The following is a 19,166-nucleotide window of genomic DNA, read 5'->3' as shown; positions in this document are numbered from 1 at the left end:
GTTGCGCAGGCTGGAGTGCAGTGGCCGGATCTCAGCTCACTGCAAGCTCCGCCTCCCGGGTTCACGCCATTCTCCTGCCTCAGCCTCCCGAGTAGCTGGGACTACAGGCGCCCGCCACCTCGCCTGGCTAGTTTTTTGTATTTTTTAGTAGAGACGGGGTTTCACCGTGTTAGCCAGGATGGTCTTGATCTTGTGACCTCGTGATCCGCCCGTCTCGGCCTCCCAAAGTGCTGGGATTACAGGCTTGAGCCACCGCGCCCGGCCTCTACTCATCTTTTAAATGGGATTCTGAGACTATCCTTCCCCTGCTTGTGAGCCCTCAGTGGCTTTCACTCTACCCACTCTCATTGCTATGCCACCCAGGTTCCCAGTCTCACCCTTTATGATTTTCTCCCACACTCACTGCCTTCCAGCCACACTGGCATTTTTCTAGTTCTCCAACACGGTGAGCTCGCTCATGCTTCGAGGCCTTTGCACCTACTATTTGCTTTGTCTGGGATCCTAATCCCCAGGCACAACTGTGTTTATTCATAAATTCTCAGCTTGTATGTCATCTCCTGACCACCCCACATAAGTAGTACCTTTTCCATGCATGGTGCCCAGTTATTGTTTGCCACACCACTCTGTTTATATCCTTTATAGTGCAATTTTTTCACTGTCTTATATCATCATTGATTTATTTAATGTTTGCTTTTAACTGATTTTCCCCTTCAAGAGTACAAGTTCCATATGGTTAGGGACTCCAGCTCTCTTGTCTACTGCCATATTCCCACCACTTAGACTAGCGCCTCATTCATAACCCACGCTCTGTGAGTATTTGTTGAGTGAATGGATGAATACATTGGATCTGCCGTGTCTTCACTCCAGTTTGTATCATCCACATCCAGTCTAAGTCCGCACTGTCACCTTTAATGGAATTGATTTCTCTTTCCATGGCTACAGAAATACTCTGAAGCAGCAGCTGTCTAGAGAGTGTGTCCTCAAAATGCTAAATGGCCTGAGTCTTCCAATCATATGCCTCATTCAGAGGACAGTGCACATCACAGAAAATGTAAATCTTGACCCCTAACTTAACCTGAATTTTTAAAAAATCAATAAAATTTCACAGTCTGGTAATTTCTTTCCACCCAAATGCCCTCTTTGACAGAAAGATAAAGGCTTTTTGGACAGAACATTTTGGTTGGTGGAGGATAAATTGAAAAAATGTCATAATTTGCCTCGTTCTTTGAAACATAATCTAATGTCTTCCCTAAAAGAAAAATGGTAACAGAATAACCTGACTTTCCTCTTCTTCTTACTTCTACTTTATAAACTTTCTGGATCCACATTTTCAAATAAGCACCTCCACCTCAAAGAACTCCTAAAATAGGACTCGACCATCAGAGCCCATGGGTTTTTGTTTTTGCTTATTTGTTTATTGTTTACAAGCAGTTAAACCTTTTTGATCAGGCAAACACTCAGGAAACCCAGCCAATTTAGCTTCTCCAGATACAAATTTTTAGATGCAGAGACCATCCTAACACCCTAGTGTGATAGTCAAATGTTTGAATACTTTGACCCACTATAAAGAACTCAGAACAAATGCCCATAAAAAAGCCAAAGTATTACATGGGCATTTGGCCCCTGTTCCCAATAGAGCTGTGACCTCCACAGCTGAGAACACGGGAAACAGTGACTTTTCATTGCCGCTGGGACACTCTCTCTCCAATAACGTTGTGTTTTTGCTTTCACTTTTGTTTTTCAGTGCCCAGTTCTTGGCAAGCTCTCACCTTTCTGTTCTGAGTCTTTGCACCTGTGCTTTTCTCTATCTGGTATTTTGTCTAGATTCCTAGCATTTCTGATGCATCCTAAGCCTCCGGTCAAGCCACATTTCCTCTGCGTGGTCTTTGCCAACCTCTCTGACCACCTCAGGTGCCCTCCTTAGAACTTGTCCTAGCACTGTCTTCCTCCCCTTTACATTTTCCACAGCTGAAACTTTTTTTTTTTTTTTCTTTTTGAAACAGAGTTTTGCTCTGTTGCCCAGGCCGGAGTGCAGTGGTACAATCTTGGCTCACTGCAACTTCCGCCTCCTGGGTTCAAGTGATTCTCATGCCTTAGCCTCCCTAGTAGCTGGGACTACAGGTGTGCACCACCACACCCAGCTAATTTTTGTATTTTTAGTAGAGATGGGATTTCACCATGTTGGCCAGGCTGGTCTCGAACTCCCAACCTCAGGTGATCCATCTGCCTCGGCCTCTCAAAGTGCTGGGATTATAGGTGTGAGCCACCATGCCCGGCCACAGCTGAAACTTTTACAGCATCCAGTGTGAATGTTTGGTTTGTATTTCTGATGAATAAAGTTGACGCTCTGCCCACATTCAGATCTCTCCATGCCATGCCTTTTGGTGAATGCCTTTTATGAATTCCTTCCCCCTGTCTGCCTGGCTTCTGCCGGATTTCCTTCCCACTAGCTGGCAGCTGCAGGTCTTCCTTTGAGGACCGTTCTTGGGTGCTGGAATCCCACTTTGCCTACCTCTGTAGAGGTCAAAAAGAGTCTGGGAACTCACATTGTCCCAGGGCAGCTGTCAACCCAGGAGGATGCATGTGGCCCTGGGCAGAACCAGGTAGGCAAAGGCAGCACATCCCACCTTTGGCAATGCTGTTTCTATCATTAACTGGGTGATTTTTGGAAGGTTGCCAGTTTTGAGTGGCATCTGGAGCATCAGAGGGCTCTTTTTCAGGCCTAAGGGATGGACAAGAATGACTGTCTCAATTCTTTTCCCTCTGTCACAGAGTAATCTAGGGAAAGCTGGGTGGTCTGGACATTCTGCAGAGCATCACACTGACCAAGTGCATTCATAGACTACGTTGATTGGGTCTGATGAGCAGGAAGTGGCAAGGACTTTGAATGACCTGGGATACATGCCCCAGAGGGTATGAGATGAACTCTGCAGAATGTTCGAGGCCTGCCACGTTGGTAAAATGCTGAGTGGTCTGGGGCATGTCTACGCTGTTGAGACTTTCCCTTTAAGATACAGTATAAGTTGCTCCTTGTACCTCCCAACACCAAGAAAGAGGCACACTGCTTGGCATGTCTCCTCTGGTTTCAGAGGCAGCCTATCTTTCTTGGCCATGCTTTCTTGGCCACATATCGAGAGACTCATCAGGTTGCCAGCTTTTAGTGGGGCTCAGAGCAAAAAAAAGTCTTCATCAAATCCAGGCTGCAGGTCAATGGCCTTGTCACTTGGGCTATTTGAGCTGTCAGAGCCCACGGCCGTAGAGGTATTGCTGTTAGACTAGGTGCCCTGTGTGGTTTCTGGAAATCTCCAAAACAAGAAGCCCATTGGAGAGCCCAGGGTTCTGGAGCACAGCCACCTGTCTCTAACAGAGAAATAGATCCCATTATTCAAATATAAGCTGCCAGCAGTGGTGAGAGTGAGCATCTATAGTGGGTTGAATGGTCCTTCCCTCATCAAGGACACATCCACAGAATGTGATCTTATTTGGTTTAAGAGTCTTTGCCAATGTCTTTAAGGAAAGGATCTTGAGATGAGATAGTCTTAGATTGGGTGGGTGTTAAATCCAGTGAGCGTCCTTATGAGATGCAGGAAAGGAGAAGATACAGACAGAGAGAAGGAACTGCTGAGACAGACACAGACACTGGAGCGATGTGCCCACAAACCACAGGACACCAGGAGCCACCAGAAGTTGGAGGAGGCGAGGAAGGCTCCTCCCCTCAAGCCTTGAGAGGGAGCAGGCCCTGCCCACACCTTTATTTCAGACTCCTGTCCTCCAGAATGGTGAGAGAGTAAACCCTGTTGTTTTAAGCCACCAAATGAGAGGTAGTTGATAGTGGCAGCCCTGGGAAGCTAATACAGCATCTGGCTGTGCAATCAGAGCTGCCCATCCTGAACTGGGAGTCACCAGACCCTGAAGGTCATAAGGCTGCAACTCATACGGATTCCAGAAGCGATCCACCGAGGATCCACTGTAAGGTCTGCTGTATGACAGAAGTGACCTCTCTGGAATGAAGCCTGAGCCAGTCCACAGAGCACAGACACTCCATCCTGAGGGACAGCCCAGGCTTGGAGCCAGCCTCCGGTGTTTCCGAGATGCCTCTGTCTCCGCTGTCACAGACGGCCTCACGAGGGATTCCGAAAGGCCAGATGATAGAGGAAAACCTCAAGCCTGGCTGAAAGATGGGTCTGCTTAGTAAACTGATACAGGCCACAGTCTACACGGCCGTCCCAAGAGGAGCTGGAAGAGCATTGAGTGAAATTCCTTTTAAGGGACAGAGCTCTGGACATGTGCCTTCTATCCATGTCACGTGGAGAGAGAAGTGGCTTCAGGTGAGGATACAGGTGCACTCCCAGGCAGTAGCAGGTGGTCTGGCTGGTTGGTTAGGCCCCCTTAAGGAGGAAGATGAAAAGCCTGGGGACAAAGAAGTCTGTACAAGGGGCATATGGCTGAACCTGTGTGAGCAGGCACAGAGCGTGAGGTTCATCTATTGCACGTTAACACCAGACTGCAGAAGAGGCACTCAACAAGTGGACAGGATGACCTATGCATTAGAAGCCAGCCAGCCCTTGTCCTCAGCTACTCTGGTATGCTCAGTAACAGAACCAACAAAGAGGCAGAAACGGGTGCTGTCTCCGGGCCTAGCAGGACAGTTTGCCTCTTGCCAAGGAGGCTCTTGCCACTGTGGCTGCCAAGTGCCTGAGTTGTTCTCTGGAGAGACTCGTGCTGGGCCCCCACATGGTTCATCCCGAAGATACTGTGCTAGATTCCCACCGCTGCTGGAACAAACAACCACCAAATGAGTGGCTTCAGACAACACACATGTATTATCTTACGGTTCTAGATGAGCATGGGTATTTCCCCTTTTATTTAGGTCTTCTTCAGTTTCTTTCAATAGTGTTTTGTAGTTTTCAATCTTCTGTGTAGATATTTTGCAGCTATGTTATAATGTTCCTACATAATTAGGGCTGTTCTAGCTTCCTTTTGAATAACTTTTATTATGATTGTCAAGTGTCTCTTCATCTCTAGTGATGCTTTTGCTGTAGGATGTTCTTTTTCTGACATTAGTATAGCTACGTTAGCCTTTTATTAGTGTTAACATTGTACATTTTACCATCATTCTTTTACTTTCAACCCCGCTAGCTGTGGCCCTGGGAAGGAGGCTCTGCACCTGTTTCTTCATCTATAACAGGCGGGTAAAGCACCTACCTCAGAAGGAGTTGTAAGTAAATAACTAAAAGATGTTTAACATCGGTCCTGGCATGGACTAAGTGCTCATTAAATGGAGTCTCTTATTATTGTTGCTGTGGCTACTAATGTTAATAGGGAAGTGCAAGTCTCCATTGACGCTGAGAGAGAACAGTTTCTTTCATCAGACCTTCAAGTTTCTGAAAGACCATGAGAAGATAGGCTGGGGTATACAGGCAACTTCTGTCGACAGTGGGGTGGGAGCAGAAGAATATCACAGTGGAGCCCCTGCCCATCGTAGTGTCAATAATTCTGTACCATAGCTGCCGCCCTTCTCTGCCTCTGCCCTCTGACTGTGAGCACCTTGAGGTCTCGGCCAGATGGAATCATCTTTGGCATGTTGCGCCAGGTCAGGCACGCAGCCGGTGTTCCATGAGTGTGTGCTGAGTAAGTAATTGAGCCAGCAACCGCGAGACAAGGTAGCCTTCTATTTCATTATGTGCACACGAAGGAAGAATTCCAGGCTTGCAGTTGTGTCTCTTTCTCTGGTTTCATACTTTAGTGAAAAGGCAGTGGCTTTTGTGAAGTGGCACACACCTGTTTAACATTTGACCTTATTTGCAAAATGGGTTGACACACATCCTGGGAACGAATTAGAGGTTATGTGCCCACAGACCCATCCGGGGAATCACATGTTCACACACCAAGGGGAAATGGGCTTGGCAGGTGGCTGCAGGGCTGGTGCTCAATGGGGAAGGTGTGTTGGAAATCTTTGATGACTGATCCAATTTGTTTTAGGGTTTAACAAGATGACTGTGTGCCCTCAAGCGGTAAGGTCATATTTAGCACTAAGATTGCAATGAAAGATAAATTTTGAACACCACGAGGCCCCCAAGTGACTGAACTCACCAACAGAAAGTGTTTAATGATAGTGGGTATCACTTACAGAGGTCGGAGTTACCAACCATCTGGGTGTTCCCTGGGAGGATTCCTGGAACATGGGTCTTCCAGGTTTAAATGAGGATAGTCCCAGAAGAAATGGAACCACCTGGTCACTGGAACATAGACTTCTATTTGTCTACCAACAACAATGGCAGGTTTTCCTTGAGCATCCTGCTTGAGGGAGGGAATTCTTCAGCCTGATTGTCTCAGGGCCTCAGAACTGGGGTAGCTCCATTGACCCGAGCAGACCACTGAGGGAGTTGCCCAAGGCCAGCAGTTGCCTTGCCGCCTGTTCACAGTTCACGCAGGATGGGGGTGGAGGTGGCTGTGACCTTGATTTTTTAGAGTCGGCATCTCAGTTTGTCACTCAATCTGCACCCAGGCTGGAGTGTAGTGATGAGATCTTAGCCCCCTGCAGCCTCGACCTCCTAGCTCGAGAGATCTTCCTGCCTCAGCCTCCTGAGTAGCTGGGACTACAGGTGTGCACATCATGCCCGGTTAATTTTTAATTTTTTTGTAGAGACAGGGTCTTGCTATGTTGCTCAGGCTGGCCTTGAACTCCTGAGCTCAAGAGATCCTCCCACCTCAGCCCCCCCAAAGTGCTGGGGCTACAGGTATGAACCACCACACCCAGCAGACTGTGATCATCTTATAGTTTAACTCAGGGCAGAAACTAAGCATCCAGCATCACCTTCAACCACAATCCTCCTGTCCCTTGTTTGGAGCACAGGTCTTTTCAAGAATTACAGAGCTAGCTGGGCAGGTACTCAGACACAGGAGTGGATGTGGTATCTAAAGGAAAGGTCTTGAAGCCTCTGTCCTCTCTCACTTCGAACCTGCAACCATGTGCTGAGGAGGCCGAGGTCTCCTGCAGCTTTGATTAGGAAAATTCACAATATGTTCCTCTCATCTGCTTCTCACAAGGAGAAAAATTGTTACTTGATGATGTCATGGGGATTCTAATCCGATGTGGAGAATTTTTAGGATGATTTCCCATAACGATATAAATGCCAGGCCCTCTAGGCAAATCCATGCAGACAGAAAATAGGGTGGTTGTGACTTAGGGCTGAGGAGAATGGGGAGTGGGGAGGTGATAGCTGAAGTGTATGGGTTTTCCTTTTGGAGGTGATGAAAATATTCTGAGACTGATGTGATGGTGGATGCACAACTCGGTGAATATACTAAAAAACATTAAGTTGGCCGGGTGCGGTGGCTCATGCCTGTAATCCAGCACTTTGGGAGGCTGAGGTGGGCGGATCTCCTGAGGTCGGGAGTTCGAGACCAGACCAACCAACATGGAGAAACCCTGTATCTACTAAAAATACAAAACTAGCCAGGCATGGTGTCATATGCCTGTAATCCCAGCCACTCGGGAGGCTGAGGCAAGAGAATCGCTTGAACCCGAGAGGCAGAGGTTGCAGTGAGCTGAGATCATGCCGTTGCACTCCAGCCTGGGCAACAAGAGCGAAACTCTGTCTCAAAAAACAAACAAACAAAAAACATTAAGTTGTACACTTTAGGTGGATCAGTTTTATGGTATGTGAATGATGTCTCAATAAAGTTATTATTTTTAAAAAAACCTTAGCTTCTACCAAAAAATTTTCTTTTCCCAACCAATCAATAATATCAATCTCACCCGAATGTCAAACAAACAACAATAACAACAAATGCAAAACAGTCAAGGCAAAAGTAAACCTTTTCCCCAGAGGAGAGATTTCACACTGTTTCCCACCTGCTCCCAGGGTTTCCCTTCTTCTGTTAAGGACATTGGTAGTTTGCAAAGTTGGGGCTCAGACTGGCAGTGTTGGCATCTGGCATAGCCCTGAAAGTCGTGGAAAAGGTAAATTTGGGAGCCCTGTCTTAGTCCTGTTAAACCAGAACCTCTGGAGACAGGGCCCGGCCATCTGCGTGTCATCAAGCTTTCCTGCTCACTGATTTTGGATACTGGTGTGGATGGTGGTGGGTTTATGAATGAACGCCCTCCTGCTTGCTGACTTTCAGCACTGGTGTGGATGATGGTGGATCTATGAATGAACACCCTTCTGCTCACTGACTCTGAATGCTGGTATGGATGACAGTGGGTCTATGAATGAACGCCCTCCTGCTCTCTGACTTTGAGCACTGGTGTGGATGATGGTGGATCTATGAATGAACGCCCTCCTACTCTCTGACTTTGAGCACTGGTGTGGATGATGGTGGATCTATGAATGAACACCTTTCTGCTCGCTGACTTTGAGTGCTGGTGTGGATGATGGTAGATCTATGAATGAACGCCCTCCTGCTTGCTAACTTTGAGCACTGGTGTGGATGATGGTGGATCTATAAATGAATCACACTTCTGCTCACTGACTCTGAATGCTGGTATGGATGATGGTGGGTCTATGAATGAATGCCCTCCTGCTCTCTGACTTTCAGTGCTGGTGTGGATGATGGTGGGTTTATGAATGAACGCCCTCCTGCTCTCTGACTTTGAATGCTGGTACAGATGACGGTGGGTCTATGAATGAACGCCCTCCTGCTCTCTGACTTTGAGCGCTGGTGTGGATGATGGTGGATCTATGAATGAATGCCCTCCTGCTTGCTGCCTTTGAGCACAGGTGTGGATGACGGTGGGTCTATGAATAAACACCCTCCTGCTCATTGATTTTGGGTACTGGTGTGGATGACAGTGGGTCTGTGAATGAAAGTCCTTCTTATTAGGAATCACTGTGGATCAGTCAAGAAACCAAGAGGGAAAAAGTTTTTTTTTTTCGAAAAAGATTTGGCAAATACATTGGTTTCCCTCTAGCCTAAGAGTTTAATTCTTCTGGGGTTGTATATTTTGGGGTGGGAAATAGCAATTAAGTGAAATAAAACACACCCCACAAGACACTGACTTGTCAAGCCATGAAAAGCCTTTTAATGACAATTGGCATCACAGGTATAAATAAATATCTTCTTCTTTCCATCTATAATATGTGCTACAAATATATTTTTCAAAGGTCCAACCCAGGTTAGGAGGCTTCAAGGACCCTTTCTTAGCTACTGAGTTTAGTAATTAAAAAAATAAACACAAGAAACACCCCTGGAATCTTTGTGAGCGCCCCCCTGCGGAGAGCATGAGGACTGCCAGGCGTCTTCCTCCCGCAGCCGCAGCCAGTGGTGCACACGGAGAACTGGAGTCGGGTGATCACGAAGGGGCTTATTTCACTGGTGTGGTCTTCGCTGCCACATACGTGTCGCTTTGGATGAATGCGTTTTTTGCAATGTGCTGCTACACAATTATGCTGTTCAAAAACACAGTTGATAGACAATCTAACATAGATTTTATCTTTAGAGTTTATGCTGGTATACCCCACCCAACAAAGTAAGAAAAACAACTTAAAAACCCCCCAAACAATTTTTGTCTTTGTTCATGTTCAGCATCAGTGATGTCTTGTGATAGACCCAGCCCACCAGGTTGGCTCTGATTATGCCTGGGAGTGGCCTCTTTTTTTTATTTAACCCAAATTTCTCCTATACAGGAACACCAACACGATGACAGGGGTGGAGTCCCGAGGGGTCAGGTGGTCCAGGCAGGGCTCTGTTCTCCTGCCACATCCCCTCCGTAGAGCCCCTCACAAGACCACACCTGCTGGCTTTGCCCTGTGGCAGTGGTGATGGATGAAGGACAGTTCCTCTCCTCCCCCAGAAGGCTTTGAGAGCTCCCTCCAATTGTACAAAACCAGCCACTATCAACAAAGCTGAAGGGATACAGAAAAACATTCAAGTTACTACTTAAACAATGGATTAATTGACATTGTTTCTAGGAACCCATCTAATGAATAGGAATGTAATTTATGTTTCATTTAGGAAAAATATACTCCTTGATTCTCAGAAATAAACATGAAATGTAAATGCAATGGAAGTCTAGGACACAGAAAGAAAAGAAAAAAAGGAAAAAGTGGAAAAGAAAAGAAAAGATGATCAAGTAAAGATTTAAAACCCTTAGTTCTATCCCAAGAGGGATAGGAAACGTCTCCTCCCCAGCTGTGTGGTGACAGTTGAAGGCTATCCTCGGAAAAGTGAATAGTGAATTAAAATGGAAAATGTCTCTTAGCAGGCCCTATTTTTATATTTTGCTTCTTTATTAGAAATATAAACAGATGATTATTTCTCTTTTTGTCTTTTTGAATTTTTTAACAAATAATTTTTGGTAGCTTGTCTGTAGTATGTTTTGACTCATAAAATAACCTTCCTAATTTTGCCTGTGCAGTTCAATAACCTGGTCTGCGCTCCCCATACCCCAGACTTTATTCCCCTGACCTCTGAAAATCCACCATCATTGACTGCTAAAAATCCCTTGATACAAAAATGTCTTTTCCTGACTTCAAAACTTTCCAACTGGTCTAGCATGGACCCCGGGACCGTCCCTTCTTAACCCCACTGACAACGCCTTCTGCCCCACTTGGGGCCAGTTTCCAGTACAAGGAAGGCATCCGGGCAGGGCCCTTTGGCTAGAGGGGCCTAAGCCTTATCTTTGAGTTTCTCCAGATAGTTTCTACGTTCCTTGGGGGCGCCCACAGCCATGTCTTGGCACACCCATTTGATGTCCTCATCGTTGCTACCGACGATGGAGTTCACCGTGGGGCAGCTGTCGTCCGGGGGGATGGTGGTGAAGGTGGTGAATTTCACCTTCTTCCTCTTGGAGGTGGGCGAGTGCAGAGTGTCCTGTTTCTGTTCTCTGCCCTGCCGCCCCCCGGGGTCGGCTGACCTGTGAATCTGGCTCTGCACGTGCTTGTGGGAGCCATTGAGCAGGAGGTGGTTGCTCTCCTCGCAGGCCCCCGGTCCGCGGTCTATGATGGTGGTGTGCTCGTCCTGGGGCGGCGGCGCGTCCCCCATGCTCTCCCGGAACTCGGCCTCGTTGCCGAGCCACACCCAGTCGTGAGAATGGGTCATGGAGGCCTGACCTTCCAGGGGCACTTGCTTGTGCCTGTACTTCAGGGCAAAGGTGGCGCAGTTGATCAGGAAGACGAGGATGGCCAGGCAGAACACCCCCAGGAGGGCGTACATCCCTATCTCCAGGTCACTCAGGCCCCGTGGGGTCTGCACCAGGTCGTTTTCCTCCAGCCCACTCCCGGCCTTGGGGAGGTCCACGTGGGCTGGGAAGTTGGTGAAGTCGATGGGGATGTTCTGTAGCTGCCCCTCTCCTGCCAGCCTGCCCCCGTCTGCACGGCTGTTCTTCACCACTTTGTTGTCCAGCAGGGACCTGGCCGTGGTAGTGGCTCTCCGGAGAGCCCCTTCCTCACGCTCCACGGGAGAGCTGCCATAGAAGTGCCCATCGTGGCCTGTGCGCTCGTGGTGCTGACCCTTCTGCCGGCGGTCACTGGCGTGGTTCTTGATCTCATCTTCCTCATAGTCCCTGCCGGGGCTGGAGTCAGCATCGTTCTGTCCGAACTTGACCCTGACGTTGCCCACGCCCACGGCCAGGACGCTCTTGCGTTTGGATTTCTGGCAGGCCTCGGCGATCGTCATGTCCACTCGGACCAGTGGGCCCTGGCCTTCCCCTTCGGCCACCACAACGGGCCACCTGGGAGAGCGGGCCTGGGGGATGGACACGACGGCCTCGTCCTGGGAGGTGGCTGTCAGGGAGAAGTCCTTGGTGTCGTAGATGTCCAGGGGCGTCACCGAGCCATCGCTGAACTGCAGCCATGTGCTGAATACAGCCTCCTGCAGGGACACAGGCAGTTAGGAGACCACCTGGGGGATGACTCTTCCCTTAGAAACCCCCTCCTAGGAGGACACCCAGTGAAACAGGGAGCAGGACCCCCATTCCAGACCCAGCAGCTCATGCATCTAGGGAGAAATCATACAGGTTTTCTATCAGGGGCAGATAAATCACCTTAATTTAAACGAGAACAAATTGGGGCATGACTAACAGCGCCCTCATAATCCTTACCAGGAACAAACAAACGGCAAAACAAAAATCCCTGACTGAGATGAGGCTCCAGGTGGCTTTATCCACACAGTTATTGCTTGAATCAGTTAGCCGGTGCATCTTCACAGACAATGACTGGCTTCCAGGGCAGGCCCTGGTCATTTTGTCACACATTCTGTGATTAGTGGCCTGAGTATGATGAATGGATACAGCTGTTGTCTGTATCCAGCCTGATGACAAAGGCTGATGGGCGGGTAACACTGTCAGAACCAATGACATTAGAAAGGAACCTCCCCTCTTCTCCCTGCACTGCCCCCAGTGAATTAAGCTTTGCCTGAGAAACAAGAGAACAAGAGCATTTTGCCCTTTAAGGTTGACCCTGTTGTGCCACTGCAGATGCTTTGCTTGGCTGTAGCTGGGCAGCAGTGATGTGTGGGGTGCAGCGCATGGCATTGGCTGGTGGGCCCACTTCAATTGTGCTGCCTTTGTTCTGCATGGGTAGCTTTTGTGGAGATTCCCATCAGAGGGAAAGAGGAAGCTAAGGGCCAGTGTGAAGGCGTTGAGTTTATTTCGCACACTCACTATACTTCTGTCAGTGGCCCAACAGCTATGTAAAAATTATTTCCCATTGTGGGGACTGGTCGAAAACATTTGACTTTATGTGCCTGGCTTCTTTTACTCAAAATAATGTCTTCCAGGCTCATCCACGTTGCTGCAAATGGCAATATTTCATTCTTTTTTATGGCTGAATAATATTCCAAAAAAAGTGGAAAGCTAGTGGCCTAGAAATGCCACTCATACCCATGCCCATGGGACTGGTAGATTCTCGTGAGCACAAGGCTTCCTGCTCTCTCGCCTCCTCCCCAGGGCAATAATGACATCCTCTCCCCTTTGTGTGCCCACAGCAAACATAACCCCACAGAAGGCTTTGTTCTTGACTTAGCCACAGGTACTTCTATTCTGCTTCCAAGAGCGGGAACTCCCTGAGGACAGAGATGCTTAGTGGCGGCTCAATCTCCAGCACCTAGGACAGAGCCTGGGTGTAGCTGGGGAATAGTTTTTCCTGTATGAATAGAGGAGGGTGAAAAGTGCAATCCTAATCACAAGAAGACAGCCCATATCCACTGGGCACTTGCTGTGGGTCAGGTGTTGTTTGCAGTTATTACAGAATGCATTTTCTCCTCTTTCACAAAGTAGGATGGGCTATGCTTCCTGCCCAAAGAGAGGTTAAGAACTGTGCTCACATGCACACATATGTTAATTGCAGCACTATTCACAATAGCAAAGACATAGAGTCACAATAGCGAAGACACAAAGTCAACCTAAATGGCACCTGATCCACAGCAAGTACCCAGTGGATACAGGCTCTCTACTTTGTGATTAGAATTGCATATTTCAGCCTCCTCCATTCATCTAGGAAAAACTCTCCAGCCCATTAGTGATAAACGCGATAAAGAAAATGTGGTACACATATACCGTGGAATACTATGCAGCCATAAAAAGAGCAAGATCCCATCTTTGCAGGGACACAGATGGAGCTAGAGGTCATTATCCTTAGCAAACTGACACAGAAACAGAAAGCCAAACACTGCATGTTCTCACTTATAAGTGAGAGCTAAATGATGAGAACACATGGACAGAGAGAAGGGAACAGCACACACTGGGCCTATTGGAGGGTGGGACCAGGGAGAGGATCAAGAATAATAACTAATGGGTTCTAGGCTTAATACCTGGGTCATGAAATAATCTGTACAACTAACCCCCATGACACAAGTGTAGCTATGTGAGAAACCTGCACAAGTACCCCTGAACTGAAAATAAAAGTTAAAAAAATAAAAAAAGAAATATGTCCAGTCATATCGTCAGGAAGAGGCAGGAGCAGGGCTGGAACTGGTGTGGCTTCAGAGCTGAGCTCTTGGCCACTGTGCTAGGGACCCCCTGGAACAGCCACTGCCGGAGCCCATTTTATCAGCCCACAAAGACCACAGCGACTCGCTCTCTGCTGAAAAGGTCGCGTAGCTGCCTCCTTTCCTCCCTGCCTTTTTCACAGCAAACCAGGTCTGACCTCGTGGCCTTCCTGGACCTTTGTCCCCATCCATCCCGGACACTGTCAATGCAGCCCAGGGAGGCAGCAGCACCCTCTCCGCGGGCGGGTTATGGGAAAATCCTACCTGCTGAGCCAGAGATACGCAGCAAAGCTTGTGTGTGCTCTGAGAATGGGATGGAGATGTTGCCACTCAACATCAAAAGCCCACACTTGGATGTGATAACTACCTCTGTGGTATGGGAATGGGGAGAAAAGAAAGTCACTTGAAGTCGGACCTGTGCAAATGCAAATACAACCTCCTTCAGAACAAAACAAAGCTGAGCAACCAGGGCTGAAGAGGTGCTCATGATACAAAGAAAGAAAGGTTACACTCTGTAGGTGGGAAGGCTGCACTATGAGAAGGGTGCATTAAACATTTACACAGGAAGGTGAGCAGACTGATATGTGAGATCACAGAAGACTCCAAAGGCTATAACACAAAGGAAACCAACAAAAAACAATAGTCTATGAAATAAAACATAACATAAAACAAATAAACAAAAATAGTCTATGAAATAAAAGTAAAAAGAAATTTAAAAATTTAATTAAAAAATTAAAGAGACATTAAAAGGAGTTGAAATCATCCCAATAAAAGCAAATGGGGTCTGGGTGCAGTGGCTCACACCTGTAATCCCAACACTTTAGGAGGTGAGGCAGGCAGATCACCTGAGGTCAGGAGTTCAAGACCAGCCTGGCCAACATGGGAAACCCCATCCCTACAAAAAATATGAAAATTAGCCCAATGTGGTGGCAGGTGCCTGTAGTCCCAGCTACTTGGAGGCTGAGGCAGAATAATTGCTTGAACCCAGTTGGTGGAGGTTGCAGTGAGCCAAGATTGCACCACTGCACTCTAGCCTGGGTTACAGAGTGAGACTCTGTCAAAAAAAAAAAAAAAAAGTGAATGAAAACAGAGCAGGAAGGAAGGGGTGCAAAGGGACATGTAGAATTAATAGAAATGAAAAATACAGTCACTGAAATGAGTGACTCAATGGGTAGTTCGAACAGCAGATGAGACGTTCGAGGAGAGAATTACTGCAGTGGGAGACAAAGCCCCCTACGTCACCCCAGATAGAACCACAGGCATATCAAGAAATAAAACTGTGAATGGGCAGGTGAAAAGAAATAAAGGCCGATGCTTGTTTGGTAGGAATTCCAGAAGGAAACATTGGAGTAGCTTGGGAGCAGCCAGTGTTCACAGCAATGATAACTCTACATCCCACAGGATGGAGGAAGAATGCTAGTGATTAAAAAAAGAATTCTCATGACATCGTTCGAGCATCTGCATCTAGCTGTAGCTGAAGATCCAAATGCCTGGACACGCCCTGATGCATTCTGCTGTGTGTGAAGGCAGGCTGAGCTGGGTTGGGTCGTATCACTTGTGATCATAAGCCCTGGCCAACACCAGCTGGCTCTGATGGGTGAACCTGTGCAGGAAGTTTTAGGAGGGTGAGGAGCTGTCTTTGGGTGGCTGCCCAGTCAGCTCCTCCTAGCTCAACTTTCAATGTTCAACTTTGCTTTTTTTTTTTAAACTTATTTTTTTGCCCAAGATCACTCTCTGGCTTCTGGAATCCAAGTGGTTGTGCCTACAGCAAGATGTGCCAAGGAGTGAATAACCACTGTGGGCAGCCCCCATGAAGGACTCACGGAAGTTGTTATATTTATCCCAGATCCCTTGCCCCTCAAGTGCAGTAACTCTTCTGGCCTGTCTAGACTGGCGTACAGTCACCCAGCAGACAGGAGCTCCGACTGCCCTTGGTGGTGGCTGAGTTGGTAACACAATCTACTCGTTGCATTTTTCTTCCTTCCATCACCCCTGACTTCTCTACTGGTGTCGTCTTTACCACCTGAATAAACTACTTGCACCTGAATGCTTGTCTCAGGTTCGGCTTCTGAGAAGACCAAAACTAAGACAGAAGACATGGCTCAGGGATGCTGGCGCTCACCCTTGTCTCCTCTGTCCATATCAGCTGATGAATCACACATTCCGACAAGCCCTTCTAATGCCTCAACCTCATGCACAAATACCAAGTGACTTCTCCTTTCATTTTTCTATCCTACTTTCTTTAGAGCAAACAAGGCACAGGGGAACATGCAGGCTACTACCCTCTATTTGTAGGTGTTAAAACCTTTCAGATTTTCTATTTCAAAGTTGAAAATACCACGAACAAGGTGCCAGCCGTCTACACTCTAAGGGCTGAGATAAAAGACTGAACAGTGTGCAAGTTCATTGTGGCTGACGTTTCATCTTGACTTAATTTTTCTTCACAAACTAGATGGGGAAAGAAGTTAACATAAAACAAGCCCCCGAACAGCAGACAATCGGAATTAAAGCCTCAGAACACCGTTGGTTTGCCAAGATCCATCTCCATCAGCCCTGCTGCATGATTGAGACTAACTTCTTCCATTCGCTCATTACAGAGAGGCTGGAATGTGGTGTTGCATCAGGAGAAGCCAACACATTTCCCCAAAGATGAGAACTTCTGAATGACTTAAAATAACACATGCCCAGAAATGATTTAGAGCTCTATCCTTTCAAGAGTCGTGTCTGCAAATCAGGTGAACTACGTCCACAAATCCCCCTGAGTCAGTGCTGGGGACGCCAGTTACTGTCCGTTGATGAAGACAGATGGGCAACGGGAGATGGGGAGCGGCTGGCCATGCCCCATGACAAGGGGGTTGCAATGCCAATCGTCCACCCTAATTCATTATCCATTCTCAGCAAACAGCTTCATGCTTTCAGCTTTCTCTCTCCCACTTTCCTCTGATCTTTTTTCTTCTTAATCCCAAATGTGAAAGTATTACTCTGCTCTTTGTAAACCAGAAAACACCACGCTGATTTCCTGCCCCATCCGCCCCCAGAGAGAAGACTTGAAGAAGCCAGTGCTGTGGACTGGATGAGGACCTGCATGCACCCCAGGTCCCTCCTGCTGACACTCTGGGGCAAAATCAGGTAGCAACTCTCTCCTCATTAGGCAGAATTCCTAGAATGGCCCACCAAAGATGTTCTGCCCCAATTCCCAGACCATGTGTGTGGGATGAGTGACCGCTGTCATGATTATGTTACATTGTTACATGGCACAGTTGATAGAGTGGTCTTCCTGGATTATCTGGGTGAGTCCAGTGAAATCACATGAGTCCTTAAAAGCGGAGTGATTTCTCTAGCTGGTGACAGAAGGGACAGGTGGAGAGACTGGAAGCATGAGAAAGACTCCATGCATTGTTGCTAGTGTTGAAGCCGATGAGGGTAGAGTGGGGAGTGAGAAGGAATGCAGGTGGACTTGAGGAACTAAGAGAGGATTCCGGCAAATAACCTGCCAAGAATTGGCAACCTCAGTCCTACAACTGCAAAGATCTGGATTCTGCCACCACACAAATAATTCTGGAAGAAGATTCTTCCTTAGAGCCTAAGAACTTAGGCAACCAACACTGTGATTTCAGCCTTCTGATACTCTGAGCATGAACCCAGCTGAGCCCACCCACTGCACTGTGAGCTGATAAGTGTGTGTTGTTTTCAGCTGCTAAGTGTGTGGCGGCTGTTACACAGCAGCAGATAACGGGTGTGTCTCTGAGCACCGAGCATCTTCACTGTAGCTCATCACAGACCCCACTACTGGACAAGGCAGCCACATGGATTTTGCACAGCCTGCACTGCTCGCTTACAACACCAGCCCAGCCCCTGTAGGCATTTGAGCTTGCAGTCCTTGAACTGCACTGAAATCCTGCACTATGGCTTCAACTTTCCAATCCCCCCCTAGAAGAACGCAAGCCCCTGGACTTTGTCATCATGCCTGCACCCTTGACCACCGCCGCCCTCTGTTCTCATCATCATGCCTCTGCTTTGTAGCACTATCCTCTTCCTGATGGTGCATGTCAAGGGATCCCAACCCCTACTGCTAACCCGTGGGCCCTGTTGCCTGTCCCAGCCACATGACAGCTGCTCCAGCATTGCTCAGTCCACAGTAGGGTGTGGATTTAATCTGAGCTTCCTCCCCAGACCGCCTGCCTCTTGCTGCAAGTCACCAGAGGAAACTGGGTTTGAAGCAGAGTGTTCCGAGTCAAGACTGTCTGCTCTGATGGAGCATCCAAGGCCCTGCGTGCTTTCACTAAAATTGTGATTGTAACAACAGCAGCCGTTCCCAGGAACAGAGCTAACACTGGGTGGCATGTGCCAGCCACTGTTTTTAGCACTCAACGTCGTTAAGCCTAATTTAATTTGCAAGCGGACTCTTCACAGGTGTTGTTACTTTCTCATTAAGAATTGAGACTCGGGTGAGGCATCTTGCCTGAGGTTACATAGGAGGTAAGGGACACAGCTGTGATACCATCTGGGCCTTCTGGCTCCTAACTCTGTACTCTTCTCATAAGTATTGTCCCAATGATGACATCAGAAGCAGAAAGTCCTGCAGACAAGGCAAATACCCACATGCAGGTTGTTAAGGTCAGACAAACCCATCCTGGCAGTGTTACGTGGGTCATTCTCCCTGCTCTCTCATTTCCTGTCTTCCAGCTCAGCTCTGAGAGTCAGTCAGTCACTCAACCAACATTTATTGAGCACCTACTATGTGCTGGCCCTGTGATGGTCACCAGGGATACAGCGATGAACAGGACGCTTGTCTTGTAGAAGCCTATATCCCATGGAGGAGAAACATGCTTTATGTAGTAGGAAATGGGGCCGACTCAGACCCATTTGCTATGAGCGAAGGCATTTATGAGAAGAGGGTATCATAACTGGGTATGAAAATGAGAATGAGCCATGCTCAGTGGTGAGGGTGGTGTATCCCAGGCAACAGCAACAGCAATTGCAAAACCCCTAAAGAAGTGCAAGGGGAGTGTGTGCCTCAAATAGGATGAAAGAGACCAAGGGCTGCAGAGGATAAAGTCAGAGATATAGCCAGGAACTATGTCTTGTGGGGTCATGTGGGCTGTCAAAGAATATGGTATCTTTCTAAGTGCAATGGGAAGTCATTGGAGCATTTTAAGCCAGTAAAAGGCATGATGTGGTTTATGGTTTTAAAGGCTTACTTTGCTCTTGAGAAGAGAGGGGAGTGCAGGGGTAAG

At 47.7% G+C, this 19,166-nt stretch overlaps 2 protein-coding genes across 2 annotated transcripts in view; both read right to left on the bottom strand.

The window, feature by feature from the left end:
* GLT1D1 (glycosyltransferase 1 domain containing 1) overlaps positions 1 to 19,166 on the bottom strand; it is a 582,479-nt gene that overhangs the window by 261,747 nt on the left and 301,566 nt on the right. The window lies entirely within an intron of this gene.
* Positions 8,999 to 19,166, bottom strand: part of TMEM132C (transmembrane protein 132C) — a 435,395-nt gene continuing 425,227 nt past the window's right edge. Inside the window, exon 9 of the mRNA XM_050748580.1 lies at positions 8,999 to 11,814. Within this exon, the coding sequence (XP_050604537.1) occupies positions 10,612 to 11,814 (1,203 nt within the window). The 3' untranslated portion in view covers positions 8,999 to 10,611. The remainder of the gene's footprint in view (positions 11,815 to 19,166) is intronic.

Source organism: Macaca thibetana, chromosome 11, assembly GCF_024542745.1.
Source record: "Macaca thibetana thibetana isolate TM-01 chromosome 11, ASM2454274v1, whole genome shotgun sequence".
Classification (NCBI taxonomy): domain Eukaryota; kingdom Metazoa; phylum Chordata; class Mammalia; order Primates; family Cercopithecidae; genus Macaca; species Macaca thibetana.
This window is presented reverse-complemented; position numbering and strand designations above follow the sequence as displayed.